The sequence below is a fragment of the Cherax quadricarinatus genome, chromosome 80 (genome assembly GCF_038502225.1).
Source record: "Cherax quadricarinatus isolate ZL_2023a chromosome 80, ASM3850222v1, whole genome shotgun sequence".
Lineage (NCBI taxonomy): Eukaryota > Metazoa > Arthropoda > Malacostraca > Decapoda > Parastacidae > Cherax > Cherax quadricarinatus.
This window is the reverse complement of record NC_091371.1, coordinates 17,763,721-17,784,825: the sequence shown is the minus strand read 5'-3', so window position 1 is coordinate 17,784,825 and position 21,105 is coordinate 17,763,721. Positions and strand designations below refer to the sequence as shown.

Genomic DNA, 21,105 nt, shown 5'->3' with positions numbered 1-21,105 from the left:
TCTCCATTTAATAACTCTCCTCTCCTATTTTTAACTGACAAATCCATTTGTTCTCTAGGCTTTCTTAACTTGTTAATCTTACTCCAAAACTTTTTCTTATTTTCAACAAAATTTGTTGATAACATCTCACCCACTCTCTCATTTGCTCTCTTTTTACATTGCTTCACCACTCTCTTAACCTCTCTCTTTTTCTCCATATACTCTTCCCTCCTTGCATCACTTCTACTTTGTAAAAACTTCTCATATGCTAACTTTTTCTCCCTTACTACTCTCTTTACATCATCATTCCACCAATCGCTCCTCTTCCCTCCCGCACCCACTTTCCTGTAACCACAAACTTCTGCTGAACACTCTAACGCTACATTTTTAAACCTACCCCTTACCTCTTCGACCCCATTGCCTATGCTCTCATTAGCCCATCTATTCTCCAATAGCTGTTTATATCTTACCCTAACTGCCTCCTCTTTTAGTTTATAAACCTTCACCTCTCTCTTCCCTGATGCTTCTATTCTCCTTGTATCCCATCTACCTTTTACTCTCATATATATATATGGAATAGGTGGTAGGTTACTGAAAACAGTTCGAGTTTTTAAGAGGATAGTGAGGCTCAGGTTACAGTATGTAGGAAAGAGGGGAAATTATTTCCCAGTAGAAGTAGGACTTAGACAGGGATGCGTGATGTTACCATGATTGTTCAGTTTATTTATAGATGGGGCTGTAAGAGAAGTAAGTGAATGGTCGAGTGTTGGCAAGAGGAGTGGAATTAAGAGACAGAATTATGAGACAGAAAAAGATACCAGCAATATTGCCATCATGTAAAACAATATATATATATATATATATATATATATATATATATATATATATATATATATATATATATATATATATATATATACATGATGTCAATATTGCTGGTATCTTTTTCTGTCTCATAAACATACAAGATTCAGGTATGTCTTGCTACTTCTACTTACACTTAGGTCACACTAAACATGCATGTACAAGCATATATATACGCACCCTTCTGGGTTTTCTTCTATTTTCTTACTAGTCCTTGTTCTTGTTTATTTCCTCTTATCTCCATGGGGAAGTGGAACAGAATTCTTCCTCCGTACGCCATGCGTGTCGTAAGAGGCGACTAAAATGCCGGGAGCGAGGGGCTAGTAACCCCTTCTCTTTTTGGGCCACCCTGCCTGGGTGGGAAATGGCTAATTTGTTGAAAGAATATATATATATATATATATATATATATATATATATATATATATATATATATATATATATATATATATATATATATATATATATATATATATATATATAAATAGGCAGAACTTGCGATTTGGGCTTAAATAGCAACGCTCATCTTGCCATATAAAACGAGTGAAAATTTGTGTATGCAATAATTTCGCCAAAATCATTCTGAACCTAACGAAAAAAATATATTTCACTGTTTTTGTTTAGTATTTAATTACTGTAAGCGTATCTAAAATATATTTACTTGGGTTAGGCTGAAATAAATTTTTCTTGTTATAATAAGGTTAAGTAAGTTTTCTAAGATTCTTTTGTTGCAAAATTATAAATTTTTACATTATCATTTAGGAAAAATATGTATCTTTAATCGTATAAGGGAAAATTTTAGAAAGGACTTAATTTTAAATGAGTTCTTGCTAATTGACCAGTTTTACATAATCGGCACGACATATATATATATATATATATATATATATATATATATATATATATATATATATATATATATATATATATATATATATATACATACGTACATACATACATACATACATACATATATGTGTATATCAATCTTCCATTTTTTCTTGATGTCCATCTCACACCCTCGCAACCTCTCTGGCACTCAAATAAAACTTCTAAAATCGACGGTCGTGAATTTTAACAAGTTCAAAAAAAGGGCAAAGTTCAAGTTGAGGTTGTTGGTTGTGATGTTGGGTCTTCACTACTGTAGTGTTGGTTGTGATGTTGGGTCTTCACTACTGTAGTGTTGGTTGTGATGTTGGGTCTTCACTACTGTAGTGTTGGTTGTGATGTTGGGTCTTCACTGCTGTAGTGTTGGTTGTGATGTTGGGTCTTCACTACTGTAGTGTTGGTTGTGATGTTGGGTCTTCGCTACTGTAGTGTTGGTTGTGATGTTGGGTCTTCACTACTGTAGTGTTGGTTGTGATGTTGGGTCTTCACTACTGTAGTGTTGGTTGTGATGTTGGGTCTTCACTACTGTAGTGTTGGTTGTGATGTTGGGTCTTCAGTACTGTAGTGTTGGTTGTGATGTTGAGTCTTCACTACTGTAGTGTTGGTTGTGATGTTGGGTCTTCACTGCTGTAGTGTTGGTTGTGATGTTGGGTCTTCACTACTGTAGTGTTGGTTGTGATGTTGGGTCTTCACTGCTGTAGTGTTGGTTGTGATGTTGGGTCTTCACTACTGTAGTGTTGGTTGTGATGTTGGGTCTTCACTACTGTAGTGTTGGTTGTGATGTTGGGTCTTCACTACTGTAGTGTTGGTTGTGATGTTGGGTCTTCACTACTGTAGTGTTGGTTGTGATGTTGGGTCTTCACTGCTGTAGTGTTGGTTGTGATGTTGGGTCTTCAGTACTGTAGTGTTGGTTGTGATGTTGAGTCTTCACTACTGTAGTGTTGGTTGTGATGTTGGGTCTTCAGTACTGTAGTGTTGGTTGTGATGTTGAGTCTTCACTACTGTAGTGTTGGTTGTGATGTTGGGTCTTCACTACTGTAGTGTTGGTTGTGATGTTGAGTCTTCACTGCTGTAGTGTTGGTTGTGATGTTGGGTCTTCACTGCTGTAGTGTTGGTTGTGATGTTGGGTCTTCACTGCAGTAGTGTTGGTTGTGATGTTGGGTCTTCACTGCTGTAGTGTTGGTTGTGATGTTGGGTCTTCACTACTGTAGTGTTGGTTGTGATGTTGGGTCTTCACTGCTGTAGTGTTGGTTGTGATGTTGGGTCTTCACTGCAGTAGTGTTGGTTGTGATGTTGGGTCTTCACTGCTGTAGTGTTGGTTGTGATGTTGGGTCTTCACTACTGTAGTGTTGGTTGTGATGTTGGGTCTTCACTACTGTAGTGTTGGTTGTGATGATGGGTCTTCACTACTGTAGTGTTGGTTGTGATGTTGGGTCTTCACTACTGTAGTGTTGGTTGTGATGTTGGGTCTTCGCTACTGTAGTGTTGGTTGTGATGTTGGGTCTTCACTACTGTAGTGTTGGTTGTGATGTTGGGTCTTCGCTACTGTAGTGTTGGTTGTGATGTTGGGTCTTCACTACTGTAGTGTTGGTTGTGATGTTGGGTCTTCACTGCTGTAGTGTTGGTTGTGATGTTGGGTCTTCACTGCTGTAGTGTTGGTTGTGATGTTGGGTCTTCACTGCAGTAGTGTTGGTTGTGATGTTGGGTCTTCACTACTGTAGTGTTGGTTGTGATGTTGGGTCTTCACTGCTGTAGTGTTGGTTGTGATGTTGGGTCTTCACTGCTGTAGTGTTGGTTGTGATGTTGGGTCTTCACTACTGTAGTGTTGGTTGTGATGTTGGGTCTTCACTACTGTAGTGTTGGTTGTGATGTTGGGTCTTCACTACTGTAGTGTTGGTTGTGATGTTGGGTCTTCACTACTGTAGTGTTGGTTGTGATGTTGGGTCTTCACTGCTGTAGTGTTGGTTGTGATGTTGGGTCTTCAGTACTGTAGTGTTGGTTGTGATGTTGAGTGTTCACTACTGTAGTGTTGGTTGTGATGTTGGGTCTTCAGTACTGTAGTGTTGGTTGTGATGTTGAGTCTTCACTACTGTAGTGTTGGTTGTGATGTTGGGTCTTCACTGCTGTAGTGTTGGTTGTGATGTTGGGTCTTCACTGCTGTAGTGTTGGTTGTGATGTTGGGTCTTCACTACTGTAGTGTTGGTTGTGATGATGGGTCTTCACTACTGTAGTGTTGGTTGTGATGTTGGGTCTTCACTACTGTAGTGTTGGTTGTGATGTTGGGTCTTCGCTACTGTAGTGTTGGTTGTGATGTTGGGTCTTCACTACTGTAGTGTTGGTTGTGATGTTGGGTCTTCGCTACTGTAGTGTTGGTTGTGATGTTGGGTCTTCACTACTGTAGTGTTGGTTGTGATGTTGGGTCTTCACTGCTGTAGTGTTGGTTGTGATGTTGAGTCTTCACTGCAGTAGTGTTGGTTGTGATGTTGAGTCTTCACTGCAGTAGTGTTGGTTGTGATGTTGAGTCTTCACTGCAGTAGTGTTGGTTGTGATGTTGAGTCTTCACTGCTGTAGTGTTGGTTGTGATGTTGGGTCTTCACTGCTGTAGTGTTGGTTGTGATGTTGGGTCTTCACTGCAGTAGTGTTGGTTGTGATGTTGGGTCTTCACTGCTGTAGTGTTGGTTGTGATGTTGGGTCTTCACTGCAGTAGTGTTGGTTGTGATGTTGGGTCTTCACTGCTGTAGTGTTGGTTGTGATGTTGGGTCTTCACTACTGTAGTGTTGGTTGTGATGTTGGGTCTTCAGTACTGTAGTGTTGGTTGTGATGTTGAGTCTTCACTACTGTAGTGTTGGTTGTGATGTTGGGTCTTCACTGCTGTAGTGTTGGTTGTGATGTTGGGTCTTCACTGCAGTAGTGTTGGTTGTGATGTTGGGTCTTCACTGCTGTAGTGTTGGTTGTGATGTTGGGTCTTCACTACTGTAGTGTTGGTTGTGATGTTGGGTCTTCACTACTGTAGTGTTGGTTGTGATGATGGGTCTTCACTACTGTAGTGTTGGTTGTGATGTTGGGTCTTCACTACTGTAGTGTTGGTTGTGATGTTGGGTCTTCGCTACTGTAGTGTTGGTTGTGATGTTGGGTCTTCACTACTGTAGTGTTGGTTGTGATGTTGGGTCTTCGCTACTGTAGTGTTGGTTGTGATGTTGGGTCTTCACTACTGTAGTGTTGGTTGTGATGTTGGGTCTTCACTGCTGTAGTGTTGGTTGTGATGTTGAGTCTTCACTGCAGTAGTGTTGGTTGTGATGTTGAGTGTTCACTGCAGTAGTGTTGGTTGTGATGTTGAGTCTTCACTGCAGTAGTGTTGGTTGTGATGTTGAGTCTTCACTGCTGTAGTGTTGGTTGTGATGTTGGGTCTTCACTACTGTAGTGTTGGTTGTGATGTTGGGTCTTCACTGCTGTAGTGTTGGTTGTGATGTTGGGTCTTCACTGCTGTAGTGTTGGTTGTGATGTTGAGTGTTCACTACTGTAGTGTTGGTTGTGATGTTGGGTCTTCACTACTGTAGTGTTGGTTGTGATGTTGAGTCTTCACTACTGTAGTGTTGGTTGTGATGTTGAGTCTTCACTACTGTAGTGTTGGTTGTGATGTTGGGTCTTCACTGCTGTAGTGTTGGTTGTGATGTTGAGTCTTCACTACTGTAGTGTTGGTTGTGATGTTGGGTCTTCACTGCTGTAGTGCTGGTTGTGATGTTGGGTCTTCACTACTGTAGTGTTGGTTGTGATGTTGGGTCTTCACTGCTGTAGTGTTGGTTGTGATGTTGGGTCTTCACTACTGTAGTGTTGGTTGTGATGTTGGGTCTTCACTACTGTAGTGTTGGTTGTGATGTTGGGTCTTCACTGCTGTAGTGTTGGTTGTGATGTTGGTTCTTCACTACTGTAGTGTTGGTTGTGATGTTGGGTCTTCACTGCAGTAGTGTTGGTTGTGATGTTGAGTCTTCACTGCAGTAGTGTTGGTTGTGATGTTGGGTCTTCGCTACTGTAGTGTTGGTTGTGATGTTGGGTCTTCACTGCTGTAGTGTTGGTTGTGATGTTGGGTCTTCACTGCTGTAGTGTTGGTTGTGATGTTGGGTCTTCACTACTGTAGTGTTGTGATGTTGGGTCTTCACTGCTGTAGTGTTGGTTGTGATGTTGGGTCTTCACTGCTGTAGTGTTGGTTGTGATGTTGGGTCTTCACTGCAGTAGTGTTGGTTGTGATGTTGGGTCTTCACTACTGTAGTGTTGGTTGTGATGTTGGGTCTTCACTGCTGTAGTGTTGGTTGTGATGTTGGGTCTTCACTGCTGTAGTGTTGGTTGTGATGTTGGGTCTTCACTACTGTAGTGTTGGTTGTGATGTTGGGTCTTCATGTAGTAGCGGTCCGGTCTGTGACGTTTCCTCATGGTGAATCAGGGTCTGATCAACCAGGCTGTCACTTTTGGCCGCACGTAAACCGACGTACTTACTACAGCCTGCTGGTCAGGTATTGACTTTAGGTGTTTGTCCATAGCCTTCTTGGAGGCAGCCCGGAGTCTATTGGTAATCCCCCTTTTGTATGCTGGAAGGCAGTTGAACAGTCTTCTGCCCATGACGCTTATTGTATTGTCTGTTATCATGGTAGTGCCGCCCCTGCTTTTCATCGGGGGGATGTTGCAGGGTTTAGAGCAGGAGCGACCTGCTCTAAACCCATGTTGCCCTGGGTTGTGTAACTGATGGGTATCTGGATTAGTGGCGATCTTGCTTCTTAGAACCCTTTCAAAGATTTTTATGATATGGGATGTTAGCGTTGTCGGTCTGTAGTTCTTACCTATTGCTTTACCGCCACCTTTGTGGAGTGGTGCTGTGCCTGTTGTTTTTAACGACTGTGGAATGACTCCTGTGTCCACGTTCCCTTTCCATAGAATGCTAAAAGCACGTGATAGAGGCTTTTTGCAATTCTTGATGGACACGGAATTCCACGAGTCTGTGCCTGGGGCAGAGTGCATGGGCATGTCATTTATCACCTTTTCGAAGTCATGTGGTGTCAGGATATCAGATAAGCTTGAATCTACCAAATTCTGAGTCTCTGTCATAAAAAATTCATTTAGATCTTCGACTCTTAGTCTGGTTAGCGGCTTGCTAAAAACTGAGTCATGCTGGGACTCGAGTACCTCACTCATTTCCTTGCTGTCATCTAAGACCCATCTCGTCTAAGTAGGGGCCCAATAGTAGATATTGTTCTCGACTTAGATTTGGCATAAGAAAAGAAATATTTTGGGTTTATTTCGTTTCTTGTCCTTCTGTAAGATTCCTTTAGCTTAAGTTCGATATATGCTATTTCTCTAACCAGTGCCTCCCTTTGTATTACAGATATATTGGCCTCTTTTAGCCCCTGTGTGATTCTTCGCCTTCATCTGTATAAGAGAGCATCTCTTTCTTTCTAGTTTACATCTTCTCTTCATTTTCCTTGAGGTATGCTCAAGGCATAAAAACCATACCCCGGCCGGGATTGAACCCGCGGTCATAGAGTCTCAAAACTCCAGCCCGGTTTGGTTTGTTTGCAATCGTGTCATTACGATTTCGTGAGTCATGCTCAAGGCATATTTGAGGTATGCCTTGAGCATACCTTGAGTGCCAGAGAGTTAATTTTTTTAGACATAGGTTTGAATCCATGTTGCTTAGGATATCTTCCCAGCTAATTTCATTTAGGACATGGTTGACTTGGTCCCAACGTGTGTTTTTGTTATTGAAGTTGAATTTGGTGACCACAGTGAATGTTACTCCAGTGATTGACACTATTATGTTGACTATTAATGTGAATGTAGAGTAAATATTACTGCAGTGAGTGTTACGTTTGTGCAAGTATTTACATTACTTAATTTTTACAGCTCTGGTTACTAAAGATCTATCTCAGTGATGGCGTCTACAGTGATGAGCAGTGCATTGAGAGCTGTGGTGGTTACTTCAGCGTTACTGCTGTTGCACTGCAGTGATGGTCACTGTAGTCTTGGTTACTATAGTCATAGTTACTACAGTGATGATTACTATACTCATGCCTACTACAGTCGTCCCTACTGCAGTGATGAGTACTACAGTAATGGTTACTACAGTGATGTTTACTTCAGTGATACTTTCTACAGTGATGGGAACTACAGTCATGCCCACTTCAGTGATGGGGAGTATTTCAGTGATGGTTACTTCATTGATACTTTCTACAGTGATGGGAACAACAGTGATGATTCCGTCAGTGATGGTAACGACGGTGATAAATGCTACACAGGTGAATACGACATTGATGTTTACTTCAAATTAAGCAGTGCTATTTATTACACTGATGATTACAACAGTGACTATTGTATTTCTGATTTAAATGATGGCAATCACACTTACTGTAATGGTTCTAAATACAGTGAATGTAACTACAATATTTCTGGCTACAGCAGTAGTTACAGCATTAACTACAATGTTTCTAAATATAGTAACAGTAACCACAGTTATTACAATATTTCTGAAGACTTAGATGATTACATCAGAAACTGCAGTATTACAATCTACAGTAACGGTAACCACAGTTATTACAATATTGTTAATTACTCTGACGGTGAAGACAGTTACCTCAGCATTGCCTACTACTGTTATGCTAATCAAGTTCACTACGATATCACATCCTATTTTGATGGTATACACAATTACTATAATATTGATTGCTACGTTATGGGTAACCAAAATTACTGTAGTGTTCTTACCTTCTCCAGCGGTGAATACTGTTACGAGAGTATTGTTTGGTACAGTGATAGTAACAACACTTACTTCACTATTAGTTACTGCATTGGTGGTTATTGCATAACTTTAGACGATCTCTGTCTTTCTTTGCTGCTTCTTGAAGTGTTCCTTGCTAGTGTTATTGTATTAAGGTATTTTTAGTTTTGCTTAACAGCGTATTATTAAGGTGTTGCTATAGTGTTGGGTACTAGTGTTTCACTAAGGTGTTGCTACAGTGTTGGGTACTAGTGTTTCACTAAGGTGTTGCTATAGTGTTGGGTACTAGTGTTTCACTAAGGTGTTGCTACAGTGTTGGGTACTAGTGTTTCACTAAGGTGTTGCTACAGTGTTGGGTATTAGTGTTTCACTAAGGTGTTGCTATAGTGTTGGGTATTAGTGTTTCACTAAGGTGTTGCTATAGTGTTGGGTACTAGTGTTTCACTAAGGTGTTGCTACAGTGTTGGGTACTAGTGTTTCACTAAGGTGTTGCTACAGTGTTGGGTACTAGTGTTTCACTAAGGTGTTGCTACAGTGTTGGGTACTAGTGTTTCACTAAGGTGTTGCTACAGTGTTGGGTACTAGTGTTTCACTAAGGTGTTGCTACAGTGTTGGGTACTAGTGTTTCACTAAAGTGTGGCTACAGTGTTGGGTACTAGTGTTTCACTAAAGTGTTGCTACAGTGTTGGGTACTAGTGTTTCACTAAAGTGTTGCTACAGTGTTGGGTACTAGTGTTTCACTAAAGTGTTGCTACAGTGTTGGGTACTAGTGTTTCACTAAAGTGTTGCTACAGTGTTGGGTACTAGTGTTTCACTAAAGTGTTGCTAGTGTTGCACAGTGATGCTTGCTGCAGTATTGGTTAACCTCGACTCAGATAGTCTATAATATGCGGTTTCAAAATTTTCCTGGAGATAAATAATTCAAACACAACAGGTGAAATATGAGTAAACAGACGTAATAAAACTTACTTTATACGTCTGTATGGTAATATTTTGATACCCTAGTTACAAAAAAACATTAATGGGGCCAAACTACATTACAAATTACAGACTTTAAGGAAATAAAAATACATATAATTAACGTAAATGAATGTATGAAATGTAAATAATAAGAAAGCAAAATAAAAATCTTTTGACAAATAAATAACAAATTTGATAACTTATAAAATACAAAAAAAAAAAAACAGGAGATATTATGTTTTGTTTGATGGGAATAAAATAAGTATCATTATTCAGTTAAGGTTGACTTACTTTTTTTTTACTTAAAATCGTAGTCATCAAAGAGCACTTTTGCATATAAATGTAAATTCATTAAGTATATTTTCATTTTCAGCGGTTAAAGCAAATATTCGAGTTAAATCCATAGTATTTATATATAAGTTGTGATGTTTATACCTACACTGATATAGAGCAAGTGTTTGTAGCAGAGGCTGACCTCTTGTAAGTCTCTCTCTCTCTCTCTCTCTCTCTCTCTCTCTCTCTCTCTCTCTCTCTCTCTCTCTCATTCTCTCTCTCTCTTTCTCTCATTGGCTTTCTCCGTCCTCGGCTTCTATTCCCTCACTCCCTTGGTTCCTCTCCTCTTGTCTGTTCCTCACTCCATGGTTTTCTCTCTTCTCATCTTACGCTCTCTGGTTTCCCATCTCTCCCTCACTGCCCGGCTAGGTAAACCATCCGGCTGCCAGAAATCTCACACTGCCCCGCCCCACCATTAAGGAACCCACACCGAATCACTTCACCTCCAGGGGCTCCTTCCTGATTTCAGCAGGGGCACCACACGACTTTATGTAGCCTTCAAGGACGTCTCAGGGACGACTCAACCACAAAGGTGCCTTTCCCTCCCACCACCTCCTTTCCTCCCTACACCCGTGGCGTGAAGAAATTATCGCTTTTGGCCTGTAGTCAGTAGTAGCATAGCCTCTCAGGTGGTCAGGCCACTACTTCCTCCTTTCCTCCCTACACCCGTGGCTTGAAGAAATCATCACCTTTGGCCTGTAGTCAGTAGTGATATAGCCTCACTGGTGGCAGGTCTGAGCCGTACCATATCTCTACTGGATTTACTCTCACCGCTCCTACCACTGTCGCCACACCATTCCTCTAGTATTTCTTACACCAGGATATACATCAACTTTTTACGACCTGACGCGTGTCATCCTTGGATAATAGACACCAACAACATTCTGCTGGTAGGTTCCGCCTCCATCCTCTTGCTAAACGCTCTATTTTTTCTGGGTGCACGCGTACGTTTTATGAGCCTCATTTTAATACCTTTTTGAAATACGTAATATTTTTGTAATGAAGTGTAGTGATAGATGCTATCCTTACACGTGATATTTTTGTAATGATGTAGTGATACATGTTGTTATACATAATTTTGTAATAAGTGTGGTGTTAGATATCTTTATACATATTATTTTGTAGTGATGTGTGGTGATAAAATATTATATTTATGCATGTAATCATATTTTCGTTGAACGATTTTTTTACTAACAGGAAAGTTATCTCTTGTTTTCCTTTTTTATATGTTTATTGGATCTCTACGGAAACAACTTACTCATTTTGGTTGTCGTTGGCTGACAGTTTGCGACGTAGTATTCCTAGTATCTGGGCTTAAACTTAACGGCTGATTATTTTTAATATAAAGGTCAGTGATCCCGTGTGTCGTTCCTGGCCCTACCACCTCTCCTTGTGGAAGAGCAAGACACTCTTTTGATACTCTCTCTCTCTCTCTCTCTCTCTCTCTCTCTCTCTCTCGAAATATGATGCATCTTCTATAGTACCGCCCTCTCTTTTAATGTTTTCGTTTTCCTGTTTTTTATACTTTTTATTTCAAATACTTACGCGTCATTTTACATTATGGTTATCACTGTGCTTGCGTATGCACGTGTGTTTCTGATTTTTTTTGGTAGTATATTGTGTCTTCATATACATTAAATCTTTTTATGTTACCTGTCTTATATGTTATTTTTTTTTTGCTCTGCAACGAACATCAACAACTTATCCTCTTCTCCATGTTGTACTTGAATCGAGGAACTACAGGCATGTGCTATAAGTTTGATTTTCCCTAGTATGAGGGGTGAGAATGTCGCCCTTAAAGCTATGTTGGATACAAGAGTTGCTGTTGGTTGCCAATGGTGGAATTTCCAAGTGTGCTTCTGGCAGGGCACAGGGGAAGAAGGACATTGTTTTTAGTTTCAAAGGATCGAGGACCTTAAGATTTTTTTTTTTAAGTTTTCTCGGGACTTTTTACTCTCCTCAAGACCTGTTTTGTTTGACTCCTATAAACTCCTCAGTTATAGACTCGAGGGAATGTTATGTTGATGATGATTTGAAGTCGCGAGTCTGTATGAAGGAACCACAAGTCTGTGTGTGAAGGAACCACGAGTCCGTATGAAGGAACCACGAGTTTGTGTGTGAAGGAACCACGAGTCTATGTATGAAGGAACCACGAGTCTGTGTATGAAGGAACCACGAGTCTGTGTATGAAGGAACCACGAGTCCGTATGAAGGAACCACGAGTCTGTGTGTGAAGGAACCACGAGTCTGTGTGTGAAGGAACCACGAGTCTGTGTGTGAAGGAACCACGAGTCTGTGACTGAAGGAACCACGAGTCTGTGACTGAAGGAACCACGAGTCTGTGACTGAAGGAACCACGAGTCTGTGACTGAAGAAACCACGAGTCTGTGACTGAAGGAACCACGAGTCTGTGACTGAAGGAACCACGAGTCTGTGACTGAAGGAACCACGAGTCTGTGACTGAAGGAACCACGAGTCTGTGACTGAAGGAACCACGAGTCTGTGACTGAAGGAACCACGAGTCTGTGACTGAAGGAACCACGAGTCTGTGACTGAAGGAACCACGAGTCTGTGACTGAAGGAACCACGAGTCTGTGACTGAAGGAACCACGAGTCTGTGACTGAAGGAACCACGAGTCTGTGACTGAAGGAACCACGAGTCTGTGACTGAAGGAACCACGAGTCTGTGACTGAAGGAACCACGAGTCTGTGACTGAAGGAACCACGAGTCTGTGACTGAAGGAACCACGAGTCTGTGACTGAAGGAACCACGAGTCTGTGACTGAAGGAACCACGAGTCTGTGACTGAAGGAACCACGAGTCTGTGACTGAAGGAACCACGAGTCTGTGACTGAAGGAACCACGAGTCTGTGACTGAAGGAACCACGAGTCTGTGACTGAAGGAACCACGAGTCTGTGACTGAAGGAACCACGAGTCTGTGACTGAAGGAACCACGAGTCTGTGACTGAAGGAACCACGAGTCTGTGACTGAAGGAACCACGAGTCTGTGACTGAAGGAACCACGAGTCTGTGACTGAAGGAACCACGAGTCTGTGACTGAAGGAACCACGAGTCTGTGACTGAAGGAAATAAACCAGAATATAAGCAAGTGTTGTAAATATAATGTCATATGTTTTAGGTTTTTATTTTCGCGTGTAAATAATTCATTGGAAATTAACAATCAGTGACATTTAAATTTGATTATTAATATTGATACACTTTATCAAGTTTAAACACTATGTCTGCTATATTGTCTTTGTTCTATTAGTAAAGGATCTATGTAAAAAAAATTGTGTTTAATTTTATATTATATTCCTGTAGGTAATACATATATATATATATATATATATATATATATATATATATATATATATATATATATATATATATATATATATATATATATATATATGTATATATATATTTATTTATGTCGTGCCGAATAGGCAGAACTTGCGATCTTGGCTTAAATAGCAACGTTCATCTTGCCATATAAGACAAGTGAAAATTTGTGTATGCAATAATTTCGCCAAAATCATTCTGAACCTAACGAAAAAAATATATTTCACTGTGTTTGTTTAGTATTAAATTACTGTAAGCAAATCTAAAATATATTTAGTTAGGTTACGCTAAAATAAATTTTTCTTGTTATAATAAGGTTAGGTAAGATTTCTAAGTTGCCTTTGGTGCAAAATTATAAATTTTTACATCAACATTAATGAAAAAAATATATCTTTAAACGTATAAGAGAAAATTTTAGAAAGGACTTAATTTTAAATGAGTTCTTGCTAATTGACCAGTTTTACATATTCGGCACGACATATATATATATATATATATATATATATATATATATATATATATATATATATATATATATATATATATATATATATATATATATATATATATATATATATATTATACAGAATAACCACTGAAAAATATTGTGATATCACCTGTTTACTATGTTCTTTTTATTTATTTATATATATATATATATATATATATATATATATATATATATATATATATATATATATATATACCTAATCTTTTTGTTATCCTCATAACCTTACTCTTTCCTGTATTCACCTTTAATTTTCTTCTTTTGCACACCCTACCAAATTCATCCACCAATCTCTGCAACTTCTCTTCAGAATCTCCCAAGAGCACAGTGTCATCAGCAAAGAGCAGCTGTGACAACTCCCACTTTGTGTGTGATTCTTTATCTTTTAACTCCACGCCTCTTGCCAAGACCCTCGCATTTACTTCTCTTACAACCCCATCTATAAATATATTAAACAACCACGGTGACATCACACATCCTTGTCTAAGGCCTACTTTTACTGGGAAAAAATTTCCCTCTTTCCTACATACTCTAACTTGAGCCTCACTATCCTCGTAAAAACTCTTCACTGCTTTCAGTAACCTACCTCCTACACCATACACTTGCAACATCTGCCACATTGCCCCCCTATCCACCCTGTCATACGCCTTTTCCAAATCCATAAATGCCACAAAGACCTCTTTAGCCTTATGTAAATACTGTTCACTTATATGTTTCACTGTAAACACCTGGTCCACACACCCCCTACCTTTCCTAAAGCCTCCTTGTTCATCTGCTATATATATATATATATATATATATATATATATATATATATATATATATATATATTATATATATATATATATATATATAAATATGTAGAATATGTATTGGTGGATAAACGGTTGATGGGTAGTCTCCAGGATGTACACGTGTATAGAGGGGCAACTGATATATCGGATCATTATTTAGTTATATCTACAGTTAGAGTAAGAGGTAGATGAGACAAGAGGAAAATGGCAGCAACAAGTAAGAAGGAGGTGAAAGTGTATAAACTAAGGGAGGAGGAAGTTCGGGTGAGATATAAGCAACTATTGGCAGAAAGGTGGGCTGGTGCAAGTATGACCAGTTGGGGGGTTGAAGAGGGTTGGAATAGTTTAAAAAATGCAGTATTAGAATGTAGGGCAGAAGTTTGTGGTTTTAGGAGGGTGGGGGCAGGAGGAAAGAGGAGTGATTGGTGGAATGATGAAGTAAAGGGTGTGATAAAAGAGAAAAAGGTAGCTTATGAGAGGTTTTTACAAAACAGAAGTGTTATAAGAAGAGTAGAGTATATGGAGAGTACAAGAAAGGTGCAGAGAGTGGTGAGAGAGAGCAAAAGGAGAGCAGATGATACAGTGGGAGAGGCACTCTCAAGAAATTTTAATGAAAATAAGAAAATATTTTGGAGTGAGTTAAACAAATTAAGAAAGCCTAGAGAACGAATGGATTTGTCAATTAAAAACAGAGTAGGGGAGTTAGTAGATGGGGAGATGGAGGCATTGGGTAGATGGCGAGAATATTTTGAGGAACTTTTAAATGTCGATGAAGAAAGGGAAGCGGCAATTTCATGCACTGGCCAGGGAGGTATACCATCTTTTAAGAGTGAAGAAAAACGGGATGTGAGTGTGGGGAAGGTGCGTGAGGCATTACGTAGAATGAAAGGGGGTAAAGCAGCTGGAACTGACGGGATCATGACAGAAATGTTAAAAACAGGAGGGGATATAGTGTTGGAGTGGTTGGTATTTTTGTTTAATAAATGTATGAAAGAGGGGAAGGTACCTAGGGATTGGCAGAGAGCATGTATAGTCCCTTTATATAAAGTGAAGGGGGACAAAAGAGATTGTAAAAATTATAGAGGAATAAGTTTACTGAGTATACCAGGAAAAGTGTACGATAGGGTTATTATTGAAAGAATTAGAGGTAAGACAGAATATAGGATTGCGGATGAGCAAGGAGGTTTCAGAGTGGGTAGGGGATGTGTAGATCAAGTGTTTACATTGAAGCATATATGTGAACAGTATTTAAATAAAGGTAGGGAAGTTTTTATTGCATTTATGGATTTTGAAAAGGCATATGATAGAGTGGATAGAGGAGCAATGTGGCAGATGTTGCAAGTATATGGAATAGGTGGTAAGTTACTAAATGCTGTAAAGAGTTTTTATGAGGATAGTGAGGCTCACGTTAGGGTGTGTAGAAGAGAAGGAGACTTTTTCCCGGTAAAAGTAGGTCTTAGACAGGGATGTGTAATGTCACCATGGTTATTTAATATATTTATAGATGGGGTTGTAAAAGAAGTAAATGCTAGGGTGTTCGGGAGAGGGGTGGGATTAAATTATGAGGAATCAGATACAAAATGGGAATTGGCACAGTTGCTTTTTGCTGATGATACTGTGCTTATGGGAGATTCTAAAGAAAAATTGCAAAGGTTAGTGGACGAGTTTAGGAGTGTGTGTAAAGGTAGAAAGTTAAAAGTGAACATAGAGAAGAGTAAGCTGATGAGGGTATCAAATGATTTAGATAAAGAAAAATTGGATATCAAATTGGGAAGGAGGAGTATGGAAGAAGTGAATGTTTTCACATATTTGGGAGTTGACGTGTCGGCGGATGGATTTATGAAGGATGAGGTTAATCATAGAATTGATGAGGGAAAAAAGGCGAGTGGTGCGTTGAGGTATATGTGGAGACAAAAAACGTTATCTATGGAGGCAAAGAAGGGAATGTATGAAAGTATAGGGGAAGTATTGGGGAAGGAAGGCGGGGTAGGGGTCGTCCTCGAAAAGGTTGGAGGGACGTGGTAAGGGAGGTTTTGTGGGCGAGGGGCTTGGACTTCCAGCAGGCGTGCGTGAGCGTGTTCGATAGGAGTGAATGGAGACGAATGGTATTTGGGACCTGACGATCTGTTGGAGTGTGAGCAGGGTAATATTTAGTGAAGGGATTCAGGGAAACAGGTTATTTTTATATAGCCGGACTTGAGTCCTGGAAATGGAAAGTATAATGCCTGCACTCTAAAGGCGGGGCTCGGGATATGTTGTGTATCTTTATACGTATATGCTTCTAAACTGTTGTGTTCTGAGCACCTCTGCAAAAACAGTGATTATGTGTGAGTGAAGTGAAAGTGTTGAATGATGAAAGTATTTTCTTTTTGAGGATTTTCTTTATTTTTGGGTCACCCTGCCTCGGTGGGAGACGGCCGTCTTGTTAAATATATATATATATATATATATATATATATATATATATATATATATATATATATATATATATATATATATATATATATTGTAGCTAATTTCGTTAAAGAGAGAAATCGCGACATGTATGCCAAATTTATTCAGATTGAAGAAATTTATTATTAGAAAGTATATAGGGAAGTATTTTTGTGGGAGTAGAGGAACTGAATTATCTCCCACGTAGCGTTATTGAGGCTAGAACTTTGGGTATCATAAAGTATAGGTTGCACGAGTACATGTGGGTGTGAGTCGGACCTACCTAGCATGAACCAATAGGCCTTTATTTTTGTGTAAAACTTGCAGCAGTCACATTTGGGCATTAGGCTGTACGAGGTGTGTTTATTTCATATATAAATGTATAGGGGTTAAGAAGAAATCTTCACTTTAAGTTGAGATGGAAGATAAAACACGCGATAAAACTCCAGAAGTATCACTCAGACAGCAGTAAAATTAAGTATTCAAAGATATTTTATTGCATTCTATAAAGTAGGAAAATATCGAGAAACTTAGTCAATAGCTTATACTGAGAGTCACCTTAAGTGAAGCATAAATACTTATATTCTTTCTATCACTACCGTACTTTTTGACAAGTCTAGCCACACGATAGATTACCCCCTGCAAGAATGCTGACGTTAGACTAGTCAACGGCTCTTCATCCATGTAATTAGAGCTGCTTTCATTTTTTTTTAAATTAAACGTGATTACCTCTCCTTGACTCTCATAATGTTTGTTTTATCTTATTAACTCTCCTTGACTCTCATAATGTTTGTTTTATCTTATTAACTCTCCTTGACTCTCATAATGTTTGTTTTATCTTATTCACTCTCCTTGACTCTCATAATGTTTGTTTTATCTTATTAACTCTCCTTGACTCTCATAATGTTTGTTTTATCTTATTCATTCTCCTTGACTCTCATAATGTTTGTTTTATCTTATTCACTCTCCTTGACTCTCATAATGTTTGTTTTATCTTATTCACTCTCCTTGACTCTCATAATGTTTGTTTTATCTTATTCACTCTCCTTGACTCTCATAATGTTTGTTTTATCTTATTCACTCTCCTTGACTCTCATAATGTTTGTTTTATCTTATTAACTCTCCTTGACTCTCATAATGTTTATTTTATCTTATTAACTCTCCTTGACTCTCATAATGTTTGTTTTATCTTATTAACTCTCATTGACTCTCATAATGTTTGTTTTAACTTAGTAACTCTCCTTGACTCTCTTAATGTTTGTTTTATCTTATTAACTCTCCTTGAGATGCTGCTGCACGAAATATTTGAAAAGTACAAGTTGACTAACACATCTTTGCAGGCATATTGTAACCTTCAAACCAGTTGCACTAAATAAATCGATAACGTTCTTGAAAAAAATGGTGGAATAGGCTTAAGGCAGAATGAATGTAAGTTTATTCAGGTATACACAAATAGTTACATAGATTCTCATACATAGCAGCATATGTGTAGAGATCTTGGATAACCCAAAAAAGTCAGAGTGACTTATTTCCATTGGGGTCCTGAAGAGGAATACATTTTGACATGTGCAATAGTTAGGTAGTATTATTGTTGACATTAAAAGATACCTAAGTGTTGCACATGTGTCTTACTTATCTACTAGTTTTGTATACCATTAATATAATGAAGACAGGGAAAGTTAAAGAGATACAAATAATACTTGGGAAGTAGGAGGGAGGAAGCAGAGATGAGAGAGAGAAGGTAAGATGTGGAGACTGACCCTTGGAGGGGACTGCCCTAATATTGGTGAATGGTATTTCATCCTAGATCAAACTTAATTACCTTCCTGGCGCTGCTTAACTCCTACTGGTTTAGCACTTCCCTATGAAGATAATAATACTGATTATAGAAGCTGTAACGTTCGTTCGTGAGCAGACATTACAAACCTGGAACATGGAAGACGAACACACGAATCTACAGCTCTGTCAACCTTTGTAAGAAGCCATTATGTAAACACTGACAGTAAGAAGCTAGGAGAGACAATAAGAAGCTAGGAGAGACAATAAGAAGCTAGGAGAGGTAATAAGAAGCTAGGAGAGACAATAAGAAGCTAGGAGAGACAATAAGAAGCTAGGAGAGACAATAAGAAGCTAGGAGAGACAATAAGAAGCTAGGAGAGATAAGAAGCTAGGAGAGACAATAAGAAGCTAGGAGAGACAATAAGAAGCTAGGAGAGACAATAAGAAGCTAGGAGAGGCAATAAGAAGCTAGGAGAGACAATAAAAAGCTAGGAGAGACAATAAGAAGCTAGGAGAGACAATAAGAAGCTAGGAGAGACAATAAGAAGCTAGGAGAGACAATAAGAAGCTAGGAGAGACAATAAGAAGCTAGGAGAGACAATAAGAAGCTAGGAGAGACAATAAGAAGCTAGGAGAGACAATAAGAAGCTAGGAGAGACAATAAGAAGCTAGGAGAGACAATAAGAAGCTAGGAGAGACAATAAGAAGCTAGGAGAGACAATAAGAAGCTAGGAGAGACAATAAGAAGCTAGGAGAGAATTAAGCCTGAATACCTTCCGTCCCCCCCCCCTTTCCCCCACAGGCGATGTATAATCTTACTGCTTTAGCGCTTCCCCATGATTATAATAATAATAACAAATTATCATACATAGTAACATAAGCTTAACAGTTCGCAAACGGGCGAAATTATTTGCAAACATTATATCTAAGTCCACAGCAAGATTCGAACCAAAGCATTTTGCATCAAAGTACCGAACACTTACGCCACTCGGCCAGATCCCAGATTCGGCCGAATGGCGAAAATACTACCTACTTTGATGCAGAATGCGTAGGTTCGAATCCTGCTGTATATTGAGAATTAATGTTTATAGTAACATATGTGCAAATCACCTAGGATGACCCCCAAAAGAATGTGAAAGTGACTTAACAGGAATTGCTTTACAGATGTCTCTGTCAGCCTTCCTGCCTCCTCTCAAGAGTGATGCTGGTGAGAGGTGCTCTTGATTCAGAGAATTTGATCAAGAGTTTGAGAGAATGATTCTCGTGCTGTCGATGGCTCTTAAACATAACAAACTAATCACGAGTTATCCATATTTACAATACTAACAGTTAACAGCAGCAACATATACACAAGACTAACAATTAACAGCAGCAACAGCCTCAACACAGGGCTAAGTGTTAAGAGCAGCAGGACATAAACAATACTAACAACAGCAGCCCCACCACAAGACTAACAGTTAACAGCAACAGCCTCGGTACAAGACTAACAGCATCAGCCCTAACACCAGGCTCTCTCAGCCTTACCTAGAAAAATTAATAACTTGATCTAACTGTTAGCAGACAGTTTTGTAACTGTCAGCCTACCAAGGCTCCATTTTCAACTAATGGAACTGGGAAGCACAAAAAGCCTTTTTTCCCCGCAATACGGTACCTTTCAGGGACTGAATCAGGGTTTAAATGGCCAGTTTTGTCGGCAGTTTACTTATTCAGATTACCTTTGCGCTGTTTCAACAGTATCTAGTTAGTACTTTTGTTTTATGCTCCAGGCTGGTCATGAATATTATTTGCATGATTAATGAAGTTGTGTTGAGTTGGATGGCTTTATTATTAGTAAAGTTGTGACCCTGAAACTGCCAGTAGTGTGTGTGATGTTGTGTTATTGTTGGTAGTGCTTGTGATGATGTGTTATTGTTGGTAGTGTGTGTGATGTTGTGTTATTGTTGTTAGTGCTTGTGATGATGTGTTATTGTTGGTAGTGCTTGTGATGATGTGTTATTGTTGGTAGTGTGTGTGATGTTGTGTTATTGTTGGTAGTGTGTGTGATGTTGTGTTATTATTGGTAGTGTGTGTGATGATGTGTTATTGTTGGTAGTGTGTGTGATGTTGTGTTATTGTTGGTAGTGTGTGTGATGTTGTGTTATTGTTGGTAGTGCTTGTGATGTTGTGTTATTGTTGGTAGTGCTTGTGATGTTGTGTTATTGTTGGTAGTGCTTGTGATGTTGTGTTATTATTGGTAGTGCTTGTGATGTTGTGTTATTGTTGGTAGTGCTTGTGATGTTGTGTTATTGTTGGTAGTGATTGTGATGTTGTGTTATTGTTGGTAGTGATTGTGATGTTGTGTTATTGTTGGTAGTGTGTGTGATGTTGTGTTATTGTTGGTAGTGTGTGTGATGTTGTGTTATTATTGGTAGTGTGTGTGATGATGTGTTATTGTTGGTAGTGTGTGTGATGTTGTGTTATT

General features: G+C 39.0%; 2 protein-coding genes across 4 annotated transcripts in view; one reads left to right on the top strand and one right to left on the bottom strand.

Moving 5' to 3' along the window:
* The window catches only part of LOC128702371 (probable serine/threonine-protein kinase clkA), a 168,631-nt gene extending 156,454 nt beyond the window's left edge, over positions 1 to 12,177 (top strand). For 2 of the 3 annotated variants that reach the window (XM_070102194.1, XM_070102195.1), the window contains exon 2: positions 7,624 to 8,747. In XM_070102194.1, coding sequence (XP_069958295.1) covers positions 7,652 to 8,659 — 1,008 coding nt within the window. In that variant the 5' untranslated portion in view covers positions 7,624 to 7,651 and the 3' untranslated portion in view covers positions 8,660 to 8,747. Of the gene's footprint in view, positions 1 to 7,623; positions 8,748 to 11,530 lie in introns of those variants that run through there. The other variant, XR_011394240.1, reaches the window with a different exon arrangement.
* LOC128702434 (uncharacterized) overlaps positions 1 to 21,105 on the bottom strand; it is a 188,966-nt gene that overhangs the window by 112,566 nt on the left and 55,295 nt on the right. The window lies entirely within an intron of this gene.